At 63.5% G+C, this 21727-nt stretch overlaps 1 protein-coding gene and 1 non-coding gene across 4 annotated transcripts; one reads left to right on the top strand and one right to left on the bottom strand.

The window, feature by feature from the left end:
- The first annotated feature begins 1199 nt into the window (after positions 1-1199).
- On the top strand, positions 1200-19733 carry ATP13A2 (ATPase cation transporting 13A2). 3 transcript variants are annotated; one of them, XM_026519734.4, is made up of 29 exons: positions 1200-1426; positions 7827-7921; positions 8032-8214; positions 8500-8558; positions 8736-8847; positions 9113-9189; positions 10002-10079; positions 10244-10313; positions 11101-11235; positions 11350-11416; positions 11499-11630; positions 12078-12233; positions 12736-12846; positions 12932-12978; positions 13061-13249; positions 14254-14460; positions 14955-15050; positions 15135-15294; positions 15393-15513; positions 15649-15773; positions 16485-16645; positions 16768-16884; positions 16979-17058; positions 17375-17527; positions 17617-17713; positions 18486-18709; positions 18797-18948; positions 19062-19231; positions 19321-19733. In XM_026519734.4, the coding sequence occupies exons 1-29, from the start codon at positions 1417-1419 to the stop codon at positions 19453-19455; spliced, it is 3519 nt and encodes a 1172-aa protein (XP_026375519.1). In that variant the 5' UTR covers positions 1200-1416; the 3' UTR covers positions 19456-19733. The 3 variants fall into 3 exon arrangements, with proteins under 3 accessions (XP_026375519.1, XP_026375520.1, XP_026375518.1); XM_026519735.3 differs by having other exon boundaries at positions 9110-9189; positions 11128-11235; XM_026519733.4 differs by having other exon boundaries at positions 9110-9189.
- Positions 7664-7752, bottom strand: LOC113270710 (small nucleolar RNA SNORA16B/SNORA16A family). Its single transcript, XR_003321909.1, has one exon. It is a non-coding gene; the product is annotated as a small nucleolar RNA SNORA16B/SNORA16A family (small nucleolar RNA).
- Positions 19734-21727: the final 1994 nt, after the last annotated feature.

Raw genomic sequence — 21727 nt, 5'->3', positions numbered from 1 at the left:
ATCAGCAAGTGCTGCCAACATTTGCTCCTTTAGCAAAGGTACATATGAGTTCTTGCCACGTATCAGGTACCATCAAGGCCTTCCCTGGTTTCCCTTCTGGAGTCTATCCTGCACCATTACCCCCACATCGAAGTTCTAGCTCCTTCCAGCCCTTTCCATGACAGGTTATTGTTAGAGTTTTTGTCTGCCTGCCTTCGGCTGCTCCCCGTGTCTGTCTCATTCACCGTCATGTTCTCAGCTCCTAGAACAGTGCCTGGCATGCCACAGGTCACACTGGATGGACGATGGACCGGGCCAGTCCTATCCTGGCCCTAATACGATCCTTCCCCGATTTGCCCCAGACCCAGGGGTCTCTGATTCACCATCCGCCTTTGGAGGTCCTTAGTCCAGAAGCCACCGACCCCAGGGTCAGGGGACACCATGTCTGCACCTGTCACAATGGGGGATGAGGCGTCCAGTGCCTGTCAGGGCCTCCATGCGTCCCACCTGTGCAGGTGTGTCTGCAGTCATGATGTGAGGCGTCTGGGGTCTGGGCTATCCCTCCGCTCTTCCTCTGGCATTTCAGACCCTCCCAAGCATCCCAGCAGAGTCTCCTCGTGTCCACACACGTCTGAGTCCCTGAGTCTCTGGGCAGGCGTGTCTTCCTTCTTTGACATTTACCAAGCCATGCCAGGTGCTGTCCCAAGTGTTTTTACGTGTTTCCTCATGTGAGCCTCACAACAACTCTATGAGGCCGGCATCGCTGATGTCATTGCCATCCTGTAGGTTAAGAAAGGAGGCCCAGAGAGGTAGGTGACTTGCCCAAGGTCACACAGCCTGAAAAAGATGGAGGCCAGCTTGAAGCCGCATGCATAGCCCTTGACCACTATGGTACGCAGCTGGGGCTGACTCCATGTGTGCAGTGCACGGAGGGGGGGTTATATCTGTGTTTCTGAGTGTCACACCATTGTTGTGTATGTGTGCGCTTTCTCTACGTGTCACCTCTGTGTGTGACTCTGTATGTGTGTGTGTGTGTCTGAGGGTTGCTGTCTCTGAGTGTGTCTCTGTGTGTTCTTGTGTCTGAGGGATGGCCGTCGCAGTCCCTGGCGCCCCCCACCCCGTGTCTGTCTATCGCGGACTGGCGGCGCAGGCGGCTCGGACTACAAGTCCCGGCATCCCGCGCGCGCGCGGCGGACGTGGGGCCGCAGTGGGCCGGGCGGGGCTTGGTTGCGCGCACACCCCGACTGCGGCACCTTCCCCGCCGCGCCAGCCGCCGGCTCCTGCAGGTGCCCCGGGCCACCTCGCGCCCCCCGGCCTTCCGCCCCGCGCCCCCAGTCTCCCGCTTCTCGCCTCGCGCCCCGCCGCGGGGCATCGCGACGCCCGGGCCCAGGCCACGGGCCGCAGCGCCGAGGCCGGCGATGAGCGCGAGGAGCCGGCATGAGCGCAGGTGAGTGCGCAGCTCGGGCCGCCCGGAACCGGGCGCGGTCCCCGGGCCGCCGGTCGTCGCGCCACGCGACACCCCCACCGCAGGCTCGCGGGCCAGGGGAACAACCCCCGGAAGCATCCCCGGGCCCGTCCCCGCCCGCGCCCCCGTCCGGGGGAGTGGGCACCGGGCCCTTCCCGGAGAGGCCAGGAGCCCGGGGATGGCGGCGCGCGGAGCCATCCCCTCCCCGCCTTCCTGCAGCCCTGGGCGCTGTGCAGGAGGATGATTGGAGGTCCTCGGGGAAGGGGCGCAGGGAGCTGCCCCACGCCTACTGGACTCCCTCCCGCAATGACAGATGTCCAGGTCGGGGAAGAGCCTTGGAGGCCGCTGCATCCGGGGCCTCTGGGTAGTTACTCCTCTTGGATGGATGGAGGGATGAATGGATGGATGGATGGGTGGATGGATGGATGGATGGATGGATGAATGAGATTGGAGAAGCCAGGGCTCCCGAATCCCTGGGTCAGTGTCCTGGACACAAATGCCACTCCTGATCCCCTGCCTCAGGGGCCCCCAGGGGAAGCCTGTCAACACCCGGGTCGAAGACCACACCCTGCATGTGACCCATCCCAGACCATGTGTCCCAAGCCCACCCTTTTCAGAGTCTAAATCCCACCTGCTGCAAATGGAGCCAGGAGACCTCTCTTCTCCAGGAGGGTCTCGTCGCCATGGCAGTCACTCAGACCCCAGACCTCAGCAAAGGGCCCACCAAAGGTTGAGCATCCTCAACGGAGGCAGACCCTTCCGTTCTGGTCTCTCCCTCCCCACCCCCTACCTCTCTCCCCACCCCCCACCTCTCTCCCCACCCCACCGGAAGCTCAGCGTGAACCCTGGTGAGGGAGGGGGAGGGCTGAGGAACAATGCCCTCTGAACCCCAGATTTAAAGATCAGGTTACTACTAGCAGGTTGTTGCCCACCCCCTCTAGCCTGGCAGAGGAGAGGAGCTTCTGGCTGCTGGGGAAGCACGGCAAGGGAGGAGGCAGCCCTGCCGCCCTGGGCCACTGCCAGGTCAGCAGCAGGAAGCCGGGCTTCCGCAGGAAACAAGAGGTTCTCAGATGGCTTTGACTCCAGCCCCTCCACTCCGCAGTGCGGGTGGCATTGCCCTAGGGCTGTGGAGTCGGGGGGTTCAAGTCTGGTCTGAACCACCCATAGCTGTGCGATCACGGACACCTCTCTGTGCCTCCTGTTAAATGGGGTCCAAATCCATACTTTTCACAAGGCGGCTGTGAGGGTGAACTAAGGGAGATGTGTTCATTCAGACCCGCTCGTTGCCAGCCTTATGACCGCCAGGGACTTTGAAGCTTCATTCCACAGTTTCCCGTACTGCAGAATGAGCTGGCAATAGCCTCTCCGTCCCTGTTATTCAGGAGAGCAGTGCAATCGGCGTGGAAAGTATTCCCATCCTACACAGCCTGCTCGGGGCCAGCCTGAGCTGGTGTTCCTGAAGGAGATCAGACGCTGCTCTGACCTTCCTGTGCCATCCCCGGGGACACTGAAATGTGACTGGAGACAAACCAGCACTTCCGAGTGTTTCGACAGGTGTCTCGCAGGAGAGAGCGCACTGGGCTTTGACCTTGTCGGGAGACTAGAGCTTTCCGCAGACGGGACTTCCTCCAAGGCGGACTTGGGAAAGCATGCTCCCCAAGGAGATGAGGGGTGTGGGATGGGCACCAGGACGCAGCTCGCAGAGGGAGCATTGTTTAGATCAGAGGGGAAGCGAGCACAGGGTGATCTCTGGCAGGGCCCTTCCCGAAGAGACCAGCGCCTCCACTCCTGGCTGCTGACCCAGAGGCAGGGGTCAGTGACACTCTGCACCATTGCTTCCGTGCTCTGTTCTGTCAGCGAGATGTGCAGGCGTGCACTCGTTCTCTCCTTCAGTAAATGGTTCCCGAGTCCCAGCCACGTGCCTGGCTCTGTGGGGACGCCCGGTCCAGCCTGATGGCATGATGGCTATCGGTGGGGGTGGTGGAGGCCGGGAGGGAGGGTTTCAGAGCAACACAGACCCTTTCCAGCTGCTAGACAAGTTGGTAAGCCAACTGCCTCTCCCAGATCAGTCTTCTCACCTGTAAAATGGGATGCATTTGAGGATGGTTGCCGGATGAAATCAGATCGGCACAAGCGAGGCAACCTGCCCCAGGTGGCCCAGCACGCCATGCAGGCTTCTCCCATCCCCAGCCCAGCCCTGAGCCGGGGAGAAGCGGTCGAGTGTGCACAGGGGAGCAGGGGCACAGCTGTGGGTTCAGACCGCCTGATGGGAACGTGGAAGAGAGCCTGGGAAATGGGTCAGAGCCGAGCCACACCTCTCTGGCAGGGAAGCCGGCAGCTGCCCGTGAAACAGGCCCAGGCTTCAGGAACGTCAGCCTCTCCCGGGGCGGCCGCTGCTCACACTTCCTCGTGTGCCAGCCATCTGCTCGGGGTTACGCTCCTAGCGAGGGGAAATGGAAACCTAGAAAGGTTAAAGCACTTGCCTCCCAAAACACAGCTTGCCTGTAAGAGAGCCAGGGGCTCTGGGGAAGAAGCCACGAGGAGGGGGGTGCAGTGGTTAGGAGCGTGGACCCGAGAGCCAGACTGCCTAGATCCAGATCCCACCACTCACCAGCCTCACCTCTGCCAGCCTCAGTTTCCTAATCCGTACAATAGGGATACAAGTACCCTCTTCATAGAGTGGTGGTGAGGAGTAGGCGAGGTAACGTATATGAAGCCCCTGCAACAGGGCCTGGCCCGTGTCAACCCTTTAGAACCCCAAGGTGCTCTTTTGCTTACGCCACGGAAACCCCCAAGACCAGCCCTAAGGGCCAAAACACAACCTACCGTGCCCCCCTCAGGGAGCCGGTCAGAGACAGCGGTGACTCCAGTAGCAACTGGACCGCCGCAAGAGAGGTCTGTGGCTTTTTGGTGGCCGAGGGCCTGAGAACCCAGCCTGCCAGGCTGTCACTTGCCCTGAAGGCCTGCTCCTCTGCCCCCCCAGACCAGGAGCCAGAGCAAGTCACCCCCTGCCAGGCCCCGCCAGCTAGCAGAGGGCCCTCTGCTGAGTGTTGTCGGCAGGTCGCTGTCAGGAAGGGAAGGAAATGCAGCCCTGACAAGACTCACTCACAAGCCGGCCGGATGGGGCAGGGCCCGAGAGTGGAAGGGACCGCCCCAGGGGACCCGGCTTGGGGCCTGTTGGAGCCCCAGGGGAGAAGGCTGACCTGGCCTCCTACCTCTCCAGCTTTGAGCCCCTGCTGCTGGCCAGAGACCCCCATGGTTGCGGGCTACAGGCTGTGTGTGTGTGTGTGTGTGTGTGTGTGTGTGTGTGTGTGTGTGGTGTGTTCCCCAGAGACCAGCCTCTTCCCGGCGCTGGTGGCTCTGTTTGTTCTGAGTCAGCCGAGTGGACAGGGAGGGCCTGGCCGGAGGTGGGGCTTGGGTTGTTGAGTCATCGAGTGCAGAGAGGCCTGGGGAGGTGAGGCCGTGAGCCCTGGTCTCCGATAGTACCCACTTGGGCCCCTAAAGTGCAGGATCCGGCTCCAGAGTCCTGGTTCCACCATTTACTGAGGGGGCGAGGGGGTGGTGTCTTTGTCTCTCTGAGCCTCAGTTCCCTCATTTGTAAAATGAGAGAAAGGAGCCCCGCTCCTTGTGCCGCTGGAGTGCTAAATGAGCTAATTCGTCTGAAGGCGTAGAGTGGGTCTTGTCCCTGGGAAGTGCTTGATGGCTGTCGGCTGCTCTGATTATGGTCATTACCATCGTAATTATGATCACCGTCGTTATGTGGAGATATGGGGGCTGGGCTAGGATTGCACAGACTCTGCCTGGTCTGATGGGGACACGAGGCCCCAGTCCTCAGGGCATTCTCAGGTGGCACGGCAGAGGGATAAAACCCACGCTGGAGTCAGCCTGCCTGGACTCGCATCCTGACACTACAGCGTTCTTGCTGTGTGATCTTAGCCAAGTTACTTAACCTCTCTGAGCCTCACTTTCTTCTATATAAATGGGATAGTGATTGAGCTCACACGGCAGGGTTATTGTGTTAACTGTGTTGAAAAGGGCCAGGAGCAGAGTAGGCTTTCGGAGGCGTTGGCTGTTCTGAAACTTCAGAAGCCCAAGTGTTTGGGGACAGAGCAGCTGAGGGGCTGGGGATGTTGTGACAGTGGCAGCGGCCTGGGACACTCTGGGCTTGCAGGACTCTGGCTGGGGAGGGGAAAGGGCCGGAGCTCAGAAATCTGCAGCCTGCTTCCCCTCGCACCCCCCGCCCCAGCCTGGTGTTCCCGTCCCTCTAAGTGAATCCAGAGACTCCTGTGAAACCTGCAGGTCCCCAGCACTGCTGCCATCGCTCTGGTAGGTCTGGGGACGGACCCAGGCACCTGCATGTCTGCACCCCACAAAAGCTGCCCAGGGGTGGGAGCAGTCAGCCCAGGCCCTCTGCAGCCCCGGAACAGTCGCTGTGAGCCTGCCCTGCCAGGACCCCAGCGCTGCCGTAGGCGAGATGGGGGAACAGAATTTCTGCAATAGAGCCACTTAGTGCTATTCTCTGAGCCTCAGTGTTCCGATCTGTACAATGGGGGTGATAGCCCTTCCCCGCAGAGGGTTAAGTAAGGAACCCTGGCAAGTGCTCAGCTAGGACACAGCAGCTTCTGTCCTCTGCTTACCCCTCCTCTCTGCCCAGCCCCCCACCCCCCACCACTGGCTGAGCTCCTCCCTCTCCCTCCCTCCATCCCACCTTCAGATTGGTGGCCCGTATCCTGGCTGCTATCGAAGGCAGACCCGACATATTCTCAGTCCAGACTCAACTTCTCAGCATCTCCTCGCTGCCAGGACTCTGCTGGGCCCTGGAGTTGAACAAGGATAAGCAACCCTGATCTGTGCCCTCTGGGTGGGGACCCCATGCAAAGGGGACCCAGAGCTCCCAGGAAGCTAGTAGCTGGATGTGTGAGGGCTGTGGAAGCTCAGGGCGCTCACCAGGCCCTGTCCCCCCCATTGTGGGCCCACACCCAGCCAGGGATAACCAGACACACAAGGCAATAAGACCCTGTGAGTGAGAGCCAGCAGGACAGTCAGGTAACAGACCCGTGAAGCCTTGAGCCCTCGGGTCTGTCTGTCAGACCAGTTTATAGAATTGTGATGCTTTTTTTCTTTTTTTAAAAAAGATGTTATTTATTTATTTGGGGGAGAGAGAGCATGAGAACATGAGAGCACAAGCTGCGGGAAGGGCAGAGAAGCAGGCTCCCAGGACTCGATCCCAGGACCCGGGAATCATGACCTGAGCCGAAGGCAGACGCTTAACGACTGAGCCATCCAGGCGGCCCTAGTGATGCTTTTTTCTTTTTACTTCAAGTCTCTCCTTGGTCATGCCACCATTAGCGGAAATCCAAAGGTCGTGGTTTCCCATCTAAAATAACCCGTTGTCTTCCCGCTTGCCTCGTTCCCATAGTGTTCCTCTCCCACTGTAAGCCCATAATCGCAGATGAAGATGGCTTTCCCGGCCACGGCCTCACTCTGAAGCACAGCCCTTCGGTCTTCAGAATCAAGCACCGCCAGGAAACCGGGGCCGGGGGGGGCAACCACGTCCTGAGATGGTTGTGACACATCGCGGCCATGGCCCCAGGATCCTCACTCACCAGAAAGCGCCACATCTGTTCCTGCTAGAACCTTCATCTCACACAGCTGTGAATACCGTTGTCTTGAGTAATCTTACTGTCCCCTTCCTGTGCTCTCCAGCATCAAAGGTTTGACTGCCTTTGGTCCTGGGACCAACACCTTAAGCTTTTCAGGGCAAGAACCCAAAGCACTACAAAGATCTGTGCCACCTGCCGTTACTTTTTTCCAGTTCGCGCGTCCAACCCGCTCCCATTGGCCCCTCCATGCTGGTCCTTGGTGTCGGCAAGCTGGTTCTCTACAGCTCTACTCTAGTAACTGTGTGCGAGACCCCATCAATGGAACATTCTGCTGGTCTCCGGAAACATGTCAGAGAGAAAGAGACAGCGTAGGTGGTGGGGAGGGCAGAGAGAGTCCCAAGCAGGTTCCACGCCCAGTGTGGAGCCCAACGTGGGGCTCGATCCCAGGACCCTGAGATCATGACCTGAGCGGAAATCAAGAGTCAGACACTCCGCCGACTGAGCCAGCCAGGCGCCGCGCGTGTCAGTTTTAATAAAGGACTCTGTCTGTACCTGGGAAATGACAGGCACAGAGGGGACATGACAGGCACAGATGAGTTACAGCAACCAGGACGGCAGCCGTCCGGGAGAGCGAGAGCGCTCCCTCCGCTCCTTCCTGACCACAGCAGCTGCATGGAAGCCGCCGCAGCTTCCATATGGGCCACAAATGACGACACTAACTTTGTTGAAAGTCAGAAGGAGGAGCGCCCCCCCATGACCTCTGTCCTTTGTGCCCACAGACAGCAGCCCTCTCGTGGGCAGCACGCCCGCCGGCTATGGGACCCTGACGATAGAGACATCTGTAGATCCCCTCAGCTCCTCAGTTTCATCCGTGGTAGGTGGGGGGTGTGGGCAGGCGAAAGCTCCCGTGGGCCCCCCAGCCCCCCCCGCTCCTCCCCCCCGCCCGCCCCGCCCCCACCTGGGCCCTCTGTGTCGCGCCCGCAGAGGCTCAGCGGCTACTGTGGCAGTCCATGGAGAGTCATAGGCTATCACATCGTGGTCTGGCTGATGGCGGGCCTCCCTTTGCTGCTCTTCCGCTGGAAGCCGGTGTGGGGGGTGCGGTTGCGGCTCCGGCCCTGCAACCTGGCCCGCGCAGAAACACTCGTCATCGAAATAAGAGACAAAGAGGTGAGGCAGCCTGGTGCTGGAGAGGGTGGCGCTGGGGTCGGGTCAGGCAGCCCGGGGCGGGGCGGGGGGGGGCTCTCAGCCCCATCTGGCCGCTGACTTTCCCTGGGACCGCACACAAGTTGTCGTCTCTGAACCTCCACTTTCCCATCCAAGCAGTGGGCGGAAGGGGCAGGTTGGGTGGCTCCTGCTTGAGCCCTGCCTCGTCCAGCAGGGGCCACCAGGTGGCAGGTGGGACCCGGGAGGGGAGAAGTCTCTTCCGGTACCAAGTCCACAGCTCTGTTCCAGGATAATTCGTGGCAGCTGTATACAGTGCAGGTGCAGACTGAGGCCGTGAGTGAGGGCAGGTGAGGCAGCCCCGTCCCCCTTCCCAGAAGCCCCCGCTCCCCACCGGCCCCCTTCCACAAGCGCTCGGAACAAAGGGAGCAGTGCCTCCCACCCCAGGGAGGGACTGCGGCTCCATGGGATGGGGAGGGGCTGGGACAGCTTCCAGAGCTGCCCAAGAACCCCCACACCCCTTCCAGCCTGGAGCTGCCGGCACAGGGCCCGGAGGACGGCCGGAGCCAGGCGGCGGTGGGGGCAGTCCCAGAGGGTGCGTGGAAGGACACCGCCCAGTTCTGCAGGAACGAAGAGGCAGTGAGTGGACGGCTGGGGTCTGGACAAGTCCTTAAGCCTCCCTGGGCCTCAGTTTCACGCTCTATACAATGGGACAGTTGGACTCCACATTCCCCGGGCACCTCTGGTTCCATTGTCCCCAACGTCTACGATGCTTGGCCGACCACCTTAACACATCCAGGCCTCCCCGCCTCCTTCCTGCGACTCTGGCCTCTACCCCTGCTCGGCCCCCCACCCCCCCTCCTCCTGAGGCTGCCTCCAGCCTCTTCTCTCTCCTACCCAGCAGCGGACGCTCCGATACTACGTCTTCCGGGGCCAGCGCTTCGTCTGGATGGAGAGCCAGCAGGCCTTCTGCCAAGTCAGGTAGGGGTGAGGACCGACGCGCGTGTGCACGCACACCCCAGTGCTGGGCGGGACAGAAGAGGTGGCATGAGGTGGCCTGGCGTGGGCTCCCCTCTCAGCCGTGTGCCTTGGTCCCCTGCGATGCAAGCCAGTCACCGAGCCTCCCCAGGCCCCGGAGTCTCTGTCTGTAACCAGGGCATAAAGAGAATCCCCGCCTCCTAGGGCTGTTTTGAGGGGAAAAGTATATAAGCTTCGCCTGAAGTTAGGCTTAGCCTCAGGCCAAGGTGAAAACGCCAAATCAGACCTTAGGCTCTGCACTCAGACCATCTGTCTGGGGGCTCGTCCCCACTCAGCCTCCTCCTAAGTCTTAGTAAATGGGAGCTGCGTCTGCAGAGCTGAGCAAGGGCACATGGGGGTGGCACCTGCCACACGCTTCGTGTGGCTTCTCATCCCCCCCAGAGCCCTCCGTGGCAGGTGCTGTCACCATCCCCGCTCTGCAGATGAGAAAACAGGCACAGAGAGGTTAAGTCCCTTACGGAAGGCATCGTCGTTGTCAGGAATACTTCCGTCACTCAGTAGTAGTGATTCTTGTCACTATTAAATGTTCTCATCATGGCTCATTGTTCTTCCTCGGCGACGCGGTTTGGAGCCCGATCGGAGGAACAGGAGAAGGTTAAGTCCAGAGTCAGTGAGGGACCTGCCTCCTCCCAGGAGCTCAGTGGGCCAGAAGGGGCCTGGAGCCCCGAGTCCCATGGGGCAGGGGAGGCAGCGCTCAGGCCCCATCGCCCACATGAGTCCCCCTCCCGCCCCCCGCCACCCCCCCCACCCCCCAGCCTGCTGGACCACGGCCGCACCTGTGACGACGTCCACCGCTCCTGCTCCGGCCTCACCCTCCAGGACCAAACCGTGAGGTGGGCACCGCCCTGCACGCTGGGGACCCGTGTCTTGGCCCGCTCCGCGTGGTCTTCGGTCACCTGCCTTCCCTGGCTGTAAGACGAGGTGCTAGCTGTGTCACCCCGGAGGGTCTGGCTGCCGCTGTCCCCTCCATCTCTTCGCCCGGCCACTTCTCTTACAGGAAGACCGTCTACGGCCCCAACGTGATCAGCGTGCCGGTCAAGTCCTACCCGCAGCTGCTGGTGGACGAGGTAGGGCTGTCCCTGGGCCTCGCCCCAGCTCTGGCCTGGATTGGCTGTGTGACCTTGGCCAGGGGCTTGCCATCGTAGGGCCGCTTTGTAGTGGCAGGCTAGGGCAGCTGTCCACTCCTCCGTAGGGGACAGTCACCTCAGACCCTGCCCCGTCTGCTCAGGGCAAGGAATTGGAGGCCGTGGTCCAGGCTGGGGCTGGGAGGAGAGGCCGGGAGGCCAGGCCGCAGAGCCCGGGCTTCTGTGTGCGAGAGCCGGGCTCCAGAGCCCGGGCCTTACTGCACCTATCCCGCCTTAACCCTCTGGCAGCCGCGTGAGTAGGGACACTCGGTTCATACACAAAGATCCCAAGCTTCAGAGGGGTGACGTGGCATAGGGGACAGAGGGCGCCAGTGACGCGGACACCCTAGAGGACACTGAACATCCCGGCCCTCTGAGCCGGAGGCGGACGCCCACGAGAGGGAGACTGGCTCCTGGAGTCGGGCCTGATGGAACCCCCAGGCAGCCACTTGGGAGCTGTGTGGCTCGGGGCAAGTGACTTGACCCTTCGGTGCCTCCGCTCCCTCATCTGCAAAACGGAGCGTGGAATTGTCATCACCATTGGATGACACTTAGAGGACGCGCCTAGCAGGGGCCTGACATCTAAATGCCTGTGTCCTCTTAGAGCCTAGAAGCCGGGGGCTCCAGGGATGTCTGGAGGGGCTGAGCAGGAGCAGGGCAAAGGCCCGGCCTGGGGCTGGGCCACCCCGGGGACGCGGGCCCTGATGCTGCCTCCCCGCCCCTCCCCCAGGCACTGAACCCCTACTATGGGTTCCAGGCCTTCAGCATCGGGCTGTGGCTGGCGGACCGCTACTACTCGTACGCCCTGTGCATCTTCCTCATTTCCACTGCCTCCATCTGCCTGTCGCTCTACAAGACCAGAAAGGTGGGGGGGGTGGGGGAGGGGGCGGGGCAGGTGGGGGGCGGGGGAGGGGGCGGGGCAGGCGGGTCCCCCAGGGGGCCGCCGCGCACCCACTCCCCACTTGCCCACCCCCCACAGCAAAGCCAGACCCTGAGGGACATGGTGCAGCTGTCAGCGCGGGTGTGCGTGTGCCGGCCCAGCGGAGGTGAGCGTGGGGGAAGGGAGGGAGGCTCGAGGAGGTGGCGGGGCGTGCCCTGGGCCGCGCTGAGGCCCCCACTTGCCCGCAGAGGAGGAGTGGGTGGATTCCAGCGAGCTGGTGCCAGGAGACTGCCTGGTGCTGCCCCAGGAAGGCGGGCTGGTGCCCTGCGACGCGGCCCTGGTGGCCGGCGAGTGCGTGGTCAACGAGAGCTCGCTGACAGGTCAGCCCTGGCCATGGCCTCCCGGTCTTCCGTCCCTGCCGCCATGCCCCGCAGCACTTCGCGGTTTTTCTTTCTCTTGCCCTCCCCAGTGACAGTCCGGGGTTGCTAATCGTACACCCCTCAGGCGCTCAGGGCTTCAGAGAGGTTAGGCACCGCCACCCACCCTCCCTCTGGTGTATTGCTTCGAGTTACTAAATCATACCGCTTGTTATAAAATAATTCCAACAGAGTAAGAACATCTTCCCCGCCCCCTCCCCCCGGCTCTGTACGCGTGCATGCTGTCGGGCTCCCCCAGAGAGGGGTCCTGGTACAGGGCTGGCACACATCCATTCAGGATCGTCTGGCTGTGTCTCTGTGTCTTTTGCCCTGAGCCTCAGTGTCCCTCTCTGTAAAATGGGGGCAATGATTTCTGCACGTGTGGTTACAAGAGTTAAGTGTGCTTAACAGGGGAGAGCGTCCCAGTACTGAAGACGGCCCTGCCGGAGGGGCCTGCGCCCTACTGCCCAGACACCCACCGGCGGCACACGCTCTTCTGTGGGACCCTCGTCCTGCAGGCGCGGGCCTTTGTGGGACCCCATGTGCTGGCAGTGGTGACTCGAACAGGTAGGAGGAGTCGGGGAAGCAGGGAGGGATGCCGGGCTCATGACCCTGGGCGGGGCAGCAGCCATCTCTGCCGCTGTCTTGCTATGGGACCTTGGGCAAGTCCCACCCCCAGCTTGGGGTTGGCCAAAGTGGGCAGGGACGTGGCCAGCACACAGGAGCCCACCCCCTCGGAAGAGAGCAGCCCTATACAACTCCAGCAGGTCCTTGTCACGTCTGAATGGGACCTAGTGTCCGCAGATCGGAGTGTTTCAGCAGAAGCCACGTATCTGGATTTTCAGTGAAACAATAACCTCTTTATAGATGCCGTCCACTCATTCCATTCTCACTAAGCCCTGTGAGGACTGGGCAAGGCCTGTGGGCCATCACGAGTCACCCCAAACTGGATGATGTCTCATCCCGGGAGCACCGTGTCTCCCAACCCCCAGGTGCAGTGGGGTAGGGCAGAGGCTGGGAGGGCCTGTCCTGACCCAACCCCCCACCCCCACCCCTCGGCTCCTCCCAGGGTTCTGCACAGCAAAAGGGGGCCTGGTGAGCTCCATCTTGCATCCCCGGCCCATCAACTTCAAGTTCTACAAACACAGCATGAAGTTCGTGGCTGCTCTCTCTGTCCTGGGTGAGTGGCCCCCTGCCTTCCCCGCCGCTGGGGGCCGCCCTGCAGCCCCGTCCCATGTCCCGCTGAGTCGTCGCTGTCTCCGCAGCTCTCCTCGGCACTGTCTACAGCATCTTCATCCTCCACCGCAACCGGGTGAGCCTTGGGGGCCGGCTGGGGGCCGCCGCGGGGACCCGGGGCCAGCCTGGCCTTGGGCGCTCACGGTGCCTCCTGCCAGGTGCCTCTGAATGAGATCGTGATCCGGGCCCTGGACCTGGTGACGGTGGTGGTGCCCCCCGCCCTGCCGGCCGCCATGACCGTGTGCGCGCTCTACGCCCAGAGCCGCCTCCGGAGCCAGGGCATCTTCTGCGTCCACCCGCTGCGTATCAACCTGGGGGGCAAGCTCCAGCTGGTGTGCTTTGACAAGGTGGGGGCCGCAGGGCGGGGGCCGTGGGCACCACGGCGAGGCCTCCACGCCTGCATTCCTCCGTCTCCGCGTTGACCAAGGGCGGGATCGATGGGTGCCAGATCCGGTCCTGGGGCCGAGACGCTCAAAGACCCCGCCCCCCCCCGCCCCGCCCAGCTCCCAAGCTCGCCAAGTTCACGTCCGGCAGAGGAACCATCTGAGATCCTTTAGTCCTTCCCTGGTGCTGTGCTCAGCGCCGAGACCCAGCAGAGACCCCCGGGATGATGTCTCCCCACCAGAATGAGCAAACTGGGGCGCACAGGGAGCTGCAGATGGTGATGGGTTTGGGGAAGGAAGTGAACAGGGTACCGTAATAGGGTGGTATGTGGGGGTCACTCCCTCTGGGAGATGGCATCAAGGAAGGCTCCTTGTGACCCCAGTGCGGAGTGGGGGTGCCCCCGGAGACATGAGGCAGGGCAGGTGGGGGCTGGGGAGCAGTCAGCACGGCTCCTTGGAGGAACAGACCTGGGACACGGGAGCAGTGGGGAAGGGGGCAGGCCCAGACGGCCTGGCCCTGGTCCAGCAGAGGCAGGTGAGCCCCGTTGAGTTCGGATGGTAATAATTCTGAGGGCACTGGGGGCCACAGTGAGTTTTTAAACAGAAAGGTGGGGCCTGAGCAGGGTCACAGTGCCCCCAGGCTGGCGAAGGAGCCAGACACGTACGCTTCCTGGCGTCTTCTGGCCCCGCGTCAAACAAGTGATGGGGTAGCAGAGTGGTCGTGGGTGGGAGCCCGAAGCAGGGGCCGCCTGACCCAGCCATAGGGTGACGGAAGACTTCCTGGAGGCAGTGGTGTCAGAGGAAGCGGGGGCTGGGGAGGGTGACCCTGGCAGAGGGCTCTCTTCTGGCTCCTGCGCTGGCTCCTGGGATTCCCATGGGCCCTGCCTGGCCTGGGGTGTGGGCGCCCAGTGCAACAGCACACAGCTCCTCCCGGGACTCATCACTGGCCCGCCCCTTGCCCCCTGCAGACGGGCACCCTCACGGAGGACGGCTTGGATGTGATGGGTGTGGTGCCCCTAAAAGGGCAGGCGTTCCTGCCTCTGGTCCCAGAGCCCCGCCGCCTGCCCGTGGGGCCCCTGCTCCGAGCGCTGGCCACCTGCCATGCCCTCAGCCGGCTCCAGGACACCCCCGTGGGCGACCCCATGGACCTCAAGATGGTGGAATCTACTGGCTGGGTGAGGAGGCCGAGCAGGTCAGCCCCTGCCTCTGGGCAGCCGGGCTCTCACTAACCCCGCCTGGTCTTCATTCCAGGACTTCGGGTGGCACCCGTTGTGCCACCATCATTAATAACAATGGCCAAGGCCACGTGTGAGCACCCACTTTGTGCCAGCCCTCCGTGGCACAGGCCGTGGCTCGCGCTCTTCCTGTAGCCCAGGAAGGAAGCTTCCAAAGCTGCCTCCCAGAGAGGAGGCTGAGGCCGAGGGAGACTGGGAATAACTTGTCCAAGGTCACCCTGCAACTTGTAAGTGGCAAAGCCAGGGTTTGAACTGGGGTCTGTCCGACTCCAAAGCCCGTGTTCTTAACTCCCATCCGGTCTCCCACGAAGGAAGTCTTCCATGAGTGTAGGTTGACTCTCCCGCCACGTCCCTCCGTGGGCCCAGGATGGGCTGCCCCAGGCCCGGCCAGCGCCCGGCCCGACGGAGGCCAACCTTCCCTGCCTGCCTCCCAGGTCCTGGAGGAGGGGCCGGCTGCAGACTCGGCGTTTGGGACCCAGGTCTTGGCGGTGATGAAACCCCCGCTCTGGGAGCCCCAGCCGCAGGGCATGGTGAGCCGCGGTGGGAGGGGTGCATGGGGGCGGTGGGGGGTGGGCTGCACCGCCGGCCCTTCAGCTGCCCCTCCGTCTCTGCAGGAGGAGCCCCCGGTGCCCGTCAGCATCCTCAGCCGCTTGCCCTTCTCGTCAGCCCTGCAGCGCATGAGCGTGGTCGCGGCGTGGCCGGGAGCCGCTCAGCCGGAGGCCTACGTCAAGGGCTCCCCTGAGCTGGTGGCCGGCCTCTGCAAGCCCAAGACAGGTGAAGGGGGCGGGCCGCGGCCCAGAATGGGGTGGGCCCCCCGCCTCCGCCCCGGCCCCCACCTCCTTGTCCCCGTGACACCTGCCTGTCCCCGGCAGTGCCCCCAGACTTCGCCCAGACGCTGCAACACTACACGGCCGCCGGCTACCGCGTCGTGGCCCTCGCCGGCAAGCCGCTGCCCGTCGCGCCCAGCCTGGAGGCCGCTCAGCAGCTGACGAGGTGGGCTGCGCCCCGGGGACTGGGCGGTGGGGGGCTCTCTGCAGGCCGAGCCCGGGGGAGCCGGCCTTGCCCAGGGTTGGGGTTGGGGGCTGGGGCCAGCTCGTGACCTCTGACCCAGGTCTGCGCACCCTGCAGGGACGCCGTGGAGAGGGAGCTGAACCTCCTGGGGCTGCTGGTGTTGCGGAACCTGCTGAAGCCCCAGACCGCGGCGGTCATCCGGGCTCTGCGGAGAACGCGCATCCGCACCGTCATGGTGACAGGTGCCTGTGGGCGGCAGGGCTGGCTCGGGAGGGCAGCTCCCTCCTCATCGTAGGCAGAGGGAGGGGTGCACCGCACCCCTTCTTTTTGGGCCCCTGCTTCAGGCCAGGTCCTTTTCAGATGTCTCATGGGTCTTCACAGGATCCCCCCAAGTGACCCTTGTCCCTCCACTTGGCAGATGAGGAAGATGAGGCCCCAGGGGAGTAGAATGACCTCCAGGCGCCCCCCACCCCTTTCCCAGGGGTGGTGCCGAGCACCCTGTGTTCCGGCCCCACGCCTGCCTGCGAGGCTGCTTCTCCAGGTTCCAGCGCCCCCTATAGGAAATGGGGGAATTATGTCACCCTCGAAAGTGGTGACGGTTCCATGGAGCAAGAAAAGATTCTAGCCAGGGCAACGCAGAGGAGCCCAGGGTATCTGTGTCCTTCTGTCCTCCCCACTCTCGAGCGCGCACACACTTTCCAGCCCAGTGCTACGTCACTGAGTAGAGCATGTGCGACGGTGGCCCTGAAACCCACTTTCCCCTAAGGCCGTCGGTGCCTGGTTTTATAGTGAGGAAGGCGGGGTTCAGAGACGTTGATGAGCGTGCCAGAGCTCACCCAGCCGGGCGTGGCGGACAGAGCGTGTCTGGCCTCCATTTTCGCATCTGCAAGCCTCAGGGTGAGGCTGGGCTCCCGGAGGGCAGCTGGGCCCTGACCCTGCCCCCACACTCCTAGGGGACAACCTGCAGACCGCGGTCACGGTGGCCCAGGGCTGCGGCATGGTGGGCCCCCAGGAGCACCTGGTCATCATCCACGCCACCCCCCCTGAGCGAGGCCAGCCTGCCTCCCTCGAACTCCTGCCATTGGAATCGTCCGCAGCTGTGAACGGGGCTAAGGTGAGGCCGAGCCGGGGTCCCAGCCCCACACCCCACCGATGAGCCCACCCCGTGTTACCTGACCCCGGTCCCAGCTCTCCGGGGCGGGCAGGGGACGCTGAGCTGAGCTTCGGGGCCCCCAGGATCCTGACCAGGCCGCCAGCTGCCCTGTGGAGCCAGACCCCCGATCCCGCCACCTGGCCCTCAGCGGCCCCACCTTTGGTGTCCTTATGAAGCACTTCCCCAAGCTGCTGCCCAAGGTAGGGCTGCCCCTGAGCCCCACACCGCCCCGTCGCTCTCAGCCCCCCCCCTCCCCCCGCAGCTGCCTCAGCCTCTCCCTCCTTGCGCGCTCAGGTCCTGGTCCAGGGCACTGTCTTCGCCCGCATGGCCCCCGAGCAGAAGACCGAGCTGGTGTGTGAGCTGCAGAAGCTCCAGTGAGTACCTGTGGGCGAGGGGCCTGCGGGGGGCTGGCGCGTCCAGGGGTGCACGAGCCCCCGCCTCCCCCGCAGGCGTTAGGAGGTATCGTCACCCGCAGGGAGAACCCCAGCAGGCTCTCCTGGGGCCGTCAGGCCAAACGCAGTCATGACCCCTGTTCACCTGCGACGTCCCGGGCACCAGGCCGTTTGGGGCACCAGGCGGGCAGCAGGGACCAGCCAGCCCCACGCGCGCCGGCAGGCCCGTGGAGGCCAGGGGTGGTTTCGCAGCTGCGGAGGCGCCTCACGGGCTCCAGCCAGGCCCCCCTCTGCGCAGGTACTGCGTGGGCATGTGCGGGGACGGCGCCAACGACTGCGGGGCCCTGAAGGCGGCGGACGTGGGCATCTCGCTGTCCCAGGCCGAGGCCTCGGTGGTCTCGCCCTTCACCTCGAGCATGGCCAGCATCGAGTGTGTGCCCATGGTCATCAGGTGAGGTGGGCTGAGGCCGGCGTTGGGGGGGGGTGCCCTCAGGGCCCGTCGGCCAGCTGGGCCCCCTAACGCCCCGACCCTGCACCCAGGGAAGGCCGGTGTTCCCTCGACACCTCGTTCAGCGTCTTCAAGTACATGGCCCTGTACAGCCTGACCCAGTTCATCTCCGTGCTCATCCTCTATACGGTGAGTGGGGCGGAGCCGCGCCGGGAGCGCGCCCAGAGCTGGGACCCGGACAGCGTGCCTAGGAGCCCCGGCTGGCGTGGCCTCGGATCGTGCTCTGCCACTTTCTAGCCACGTGGCTTGGGCGATTCCCGAGCCTCGAGTCGCTGCACACAGTAGGCCCACGGCTGTCCTGTGCCAACGTGTCGTCCCTGTCCTTGGGAGCTCCTGTCTGTGGGGGAGACTGAGGCCGAGCCCCGGCAGGGATGGGGGCAGGAGTGGGACAGTACAGTGCCGCTGCTCCTTTCCCATGGATCCCCCTGACGCCCCTGCTCGCCCCAGCCCAGACCTCAGCCGTGCCTGTCACCCCTGCTCAGAGGCTGTCTCCCCGGCTGTGCCCTGAGCACTCGCGGCTCCCCCCCCACGGAAAGCAGGCGACACTGTGGGGCAGTGCAGATCTCGTACTGGCATCTGTCCCTGCATCCACCAAGAACCGTGTCCTCTGGTGACCGAGGGGCTCCGTGAGGCCGAGCCTGAGCACCCCCGCAGCCTGGGAGCTTCCTGTGGGCGGGAGGAACCGCCAGTCAGGTTTAGGTGCCCCAAGGTCAGCAGGGATGCCTTCTCCCTCAGGCCGAAAGAGGGGCTCCCTGAAGGCAGTGCGGTGTCTTCCCCGGCAGACTGCCCCCTCCCCCGCCCCGATCGGGCTGCAGGGCCAGAGTCCGACCTTCCCCATCAGACCGGGGCAGGGCCGGTGCCTCCCTGCTATCTGCCCTCTGCCCGCCCTCCGCTCCCACAGATCAACACCAACCTGGGCGACGTGCAGTTCCTGGTCATCGACCTGGTCATCACCACCACGGTGGCCGTGCTCATGAGCCGCACAGGGCCGGCGCTGGCGCTGGGGCGGGCGCGGCCCCCGGGGGCCCTGCTCAGCGTCCCCGTGCTGAGCAGCCTGCTGCTGCAGGTGATGCTGGTGGCCGGCGTGCAGCTGGGGGGCTACTTCCTGACCGTGGCCCAACCCTGGTGAGTAGGGAGCCCGGCTCCCAAACCCCACCCCTGCCCCATCCCCCGCACCCTGCTTCCCTGACCCCTGGGTCTTCGCGCCCCCAGGTTCGTGCCTCTGAACAAGACCGTGCCCGCGCCAGACAACCTGCCCAACTATGAGAACACCGTGGTCTTCTCTCTGTCCAGCTTCCAGTACCTCATCCTGGCCGCTGCCGTGTCCAAGGGGGCGCCCTTCCGCCGGCCGCTTTATACCAACGGTGCCGCTGCGTGGCTGGGCGGGGGGAGAGGGACGGGCTGCGGGGCTCTGGTGCCTGTCCGGGGGGCGGGGGGAGCAGGGGCTCCCTGGCCTGATGCACGCCCTCACCCCCAGTGCCCTTCCTGGTGGCCCTGGCGCTCTTGGGCTGCGTCCTGGTGGCCCTCCTCCTGGCCCCGGGCCTCCTGCAAGGTCCACTGGCACTGAGGGGCATCGCTGACACCTGCTTCAAGCTGCTGCTGCTGGGCCTGGTGGCCTTCAACTTCGTGGGGGCCTTCATGCTGGAGGTGGGGCTCACCCTGGTGTCGGGGTGGGGGGGGCTCAGGCTTGGGCCGCAGCCGCAGCCGCCCCTCTGCACCCTCCCCGTCCTCTGCAGAGCGTGCTGGACCAGTGCCTGCCGGCCTGCCTGCGGCGGCTCCGGCCCAAAAGGGCCTCGAAGAAGCGTTTCAAGCAGCTGGAGCGGGAGCTGGCGGAGCAGCCCTGGCCGCCGCCCACCGGGCCGGTGAGGTAGTGCCGGCCTCTCGGCCCCTGGACACTGGATCTCCCTGCCTCTGAGCCACTGCCTGGGACCCGTCTCCAGAAGCCCCACCGCTATCGCTCCGGCAGCCGGGAGGTGGCGGTTGTCGTCCTCCTGCCCCGAGTCTGCCCGGCCCAGCCTGCCCTGCCCTCCGCTGGGGAAATGCTATTGCTGTCCCCCACTTCAGACATCCCGTGTAGAGACGACAGCCACCAACCCCCTCGGAGCCGCTGTCGGTGCAGCAAATAAAGTCCTCATGTTTTCCTGGCGCAGCCTGTCTCCCATGCAGTACCGCTGACGGGTGCCCGGCAGGTGGCCCCCGGCGTGTGCTGGCAGCCCTGGCTTTTCAGGTCCCATCGGGCCTCGGTGTCTTCATCTGATAGTAATGATGTTTTCGGGTCGAACACGTGCCTCGTGCTCCGTTCAGCACTTCGTGTGCGTCATTCAGTCCTTCTTACTGTAGAGTCAGTCGTATCCCCGTTTTACAGATACAGAAACTGAGGCTTAAAGGCCACACAGTCAGAGGTGGGGCCAGATCGCCTGGACTCCAGCATCCACGCTCTTCTTTCCTACTGTCCTGTGGGGGCAGCAAGAGAAGGGCCATGCGTGTGGCTTTTACCGGGGCCAGTTCCTTTCTGCCCCCCATGCCCCGCATCCCGGGACAAGTTTGTGGTCCGGTTCCTCTCTCAGATGAAAGTCTGGGCTCTGAGCCCACGTCTCCCAACCCGAACCACGTGCCCTGTCTCCCGGGGGAGGGTGGGTGCTTCTGACCTCATCCCACCAGTGGGACGCTGGCCAGGCCCTACTCTGGAGAGGCAGTGCGGTCAGCTGGCCCGGCGGTGCAGGGCAGGAGAGAGCAGGGAAGAAAGATGGCTTCCTGCCCTCCGGAAGCCCCCGCCGACCTCATTACTGGAAGCCCTGGCGCCAGACCTGGCCTCCCCTCGCAGGAGCTCAGTAAATGTGGAATCAAACTGTGGGGAAGGCACGTGGGGTGTGAAAAAGCAATTTATAATACGAGGCGCGTCCACAGACCTTCTGCACCGGGCACGGCGTCATCAACCAGCAATAGTTCAGGGTGGTAGGTGCTGGGCAAGGGGAGGCCGGAGGACACCGGGAGAGGCCTGGGTTCGAATCCCCCCTCTGCCCTTAGCTGGTTTCTTCACATGTTTATTGGGCATCCTGTGCCCGGCACAGGTGATAGCATGGTGCACGAGAAACTTGGCCTCTGCCGGGGACAGCGGACAGCTTGTAACCTGGAGGGAGAGGTGAGCAGGGAGGGAACAAATCTCCAAGGCCACCGGAAGAAGACTACCCGTGTCCACTACCCCCTCCCTGCGTAGCTGCCACCTCTGCTTGGGACCCTAGGGCCAGGGGAGGGGGAAGAAGCAGCAGAGAGGATCTGGGGGCCAGCACTCGAGAGTGGGAAGCTTTGGAGCCTCCGTTTTCCCCTTTTGTTGAGTGTAGGGGACGGCCTTTCTGCAAGGTGGTTTCCTGTCCTCCCCCAGTGGGCTTGTGCCTGGCAGCAGCCAAGGGCTAAGGGAGGACAGGGAGGGTGTGCTGGCCCCCAGGGCCCAGAAGGCTCCAGGTAACAGAAGTCCCTGCTCTTCTGCGATAGACCCTGGAGAGGGGGTGGCGGATATTCATTCATTCATTCACTCCTTTAACAAACCAGCACCAGGGAACAAGGATGCATGGGACATACGGAGTTTCTGCCTAATAGATTCAGAGTGTAAGGCAGAGGCAGTAGTGGGGCGACCAGGCAGGGCGACAGGTCTGCCCCAGAGGCAGGGATGACACCCCCCCCCCCCACCCAGCCAGTCTCTTCCAGGAGAATTGAGTGCATATTCATTCATTCCATTAATGTTTACAAAACAGCTGCTCTGAGCCTGGCACTGTGGCCCATAAGCATAAACAGGGGAGGAGCCAAAACAGCTCCCGAGCTCGGGAGCTCACGTGGGAGAGGCGCAGGGTTCAAATGGGCACAGACAGGACAGCATGACAGCTGTGAGCAGCAGAGCAGAAGGGGCTGAGGGGCGGAACAGGGAGAAAGGAAAGGCTCCTCTGAGGAAGGGAGGGTTTGGTCTATCCCCTGCAGGAAGGGGACCTCATCACGTGCTGCAGGAGGGAGAAACAGCTTGAGCAGGCAGAGGAAAGGGCTTCGTGAGGGACTGCCCAAAGGCCATTGTGGCTGCTGGGAGACCAGGCGGGGAATGGGGACGCAGAGCCAGACCGAGATGAAGGGTGGAGTCCTGGGCGGGGGGGGGGG

This window comes from Ursus arctos, unplaced genomic scaffold (assembly GCF_023065955.2).
Source record: "Ursus arctos isolate Adak ecotype North America unplaced genomic scaffold, UrsArc2.0 scaffold_32, whole genome shotgun sequence".
In the NCBI taxonomy this organism is placed as follows: domain Eukaryota; kingdom Metazoa; phylum Chordata; class Mammalia; order Carnivora; family Ursidae; genus Ursus; species Ursus arctos.
The sequence above is the reverse complement of the archived record's forward strand: the minus strand, read 5'-3'. Positions and strand labels throughout refer to the sequence as shown.

Coding starts and splice junctions, on each gene's coding strand:
- ATP13A2 (XM_026519733.4), top strand. Junction 8,215..8,499: donor TCGAAATAAGAGACAAAGAG/GTGAGGCAGCCT, acceptor GCTCTGTTCCAG/GATAATTCGTGGCAGCTGTA. Junction 12,847..12,931: donor GGCTGCTCTCTCTGTCCTGG/GTGAGTGGCCCC, acceptor CTGTCTCCGCAG/CTCTCCTCGGCACTGTCTAC.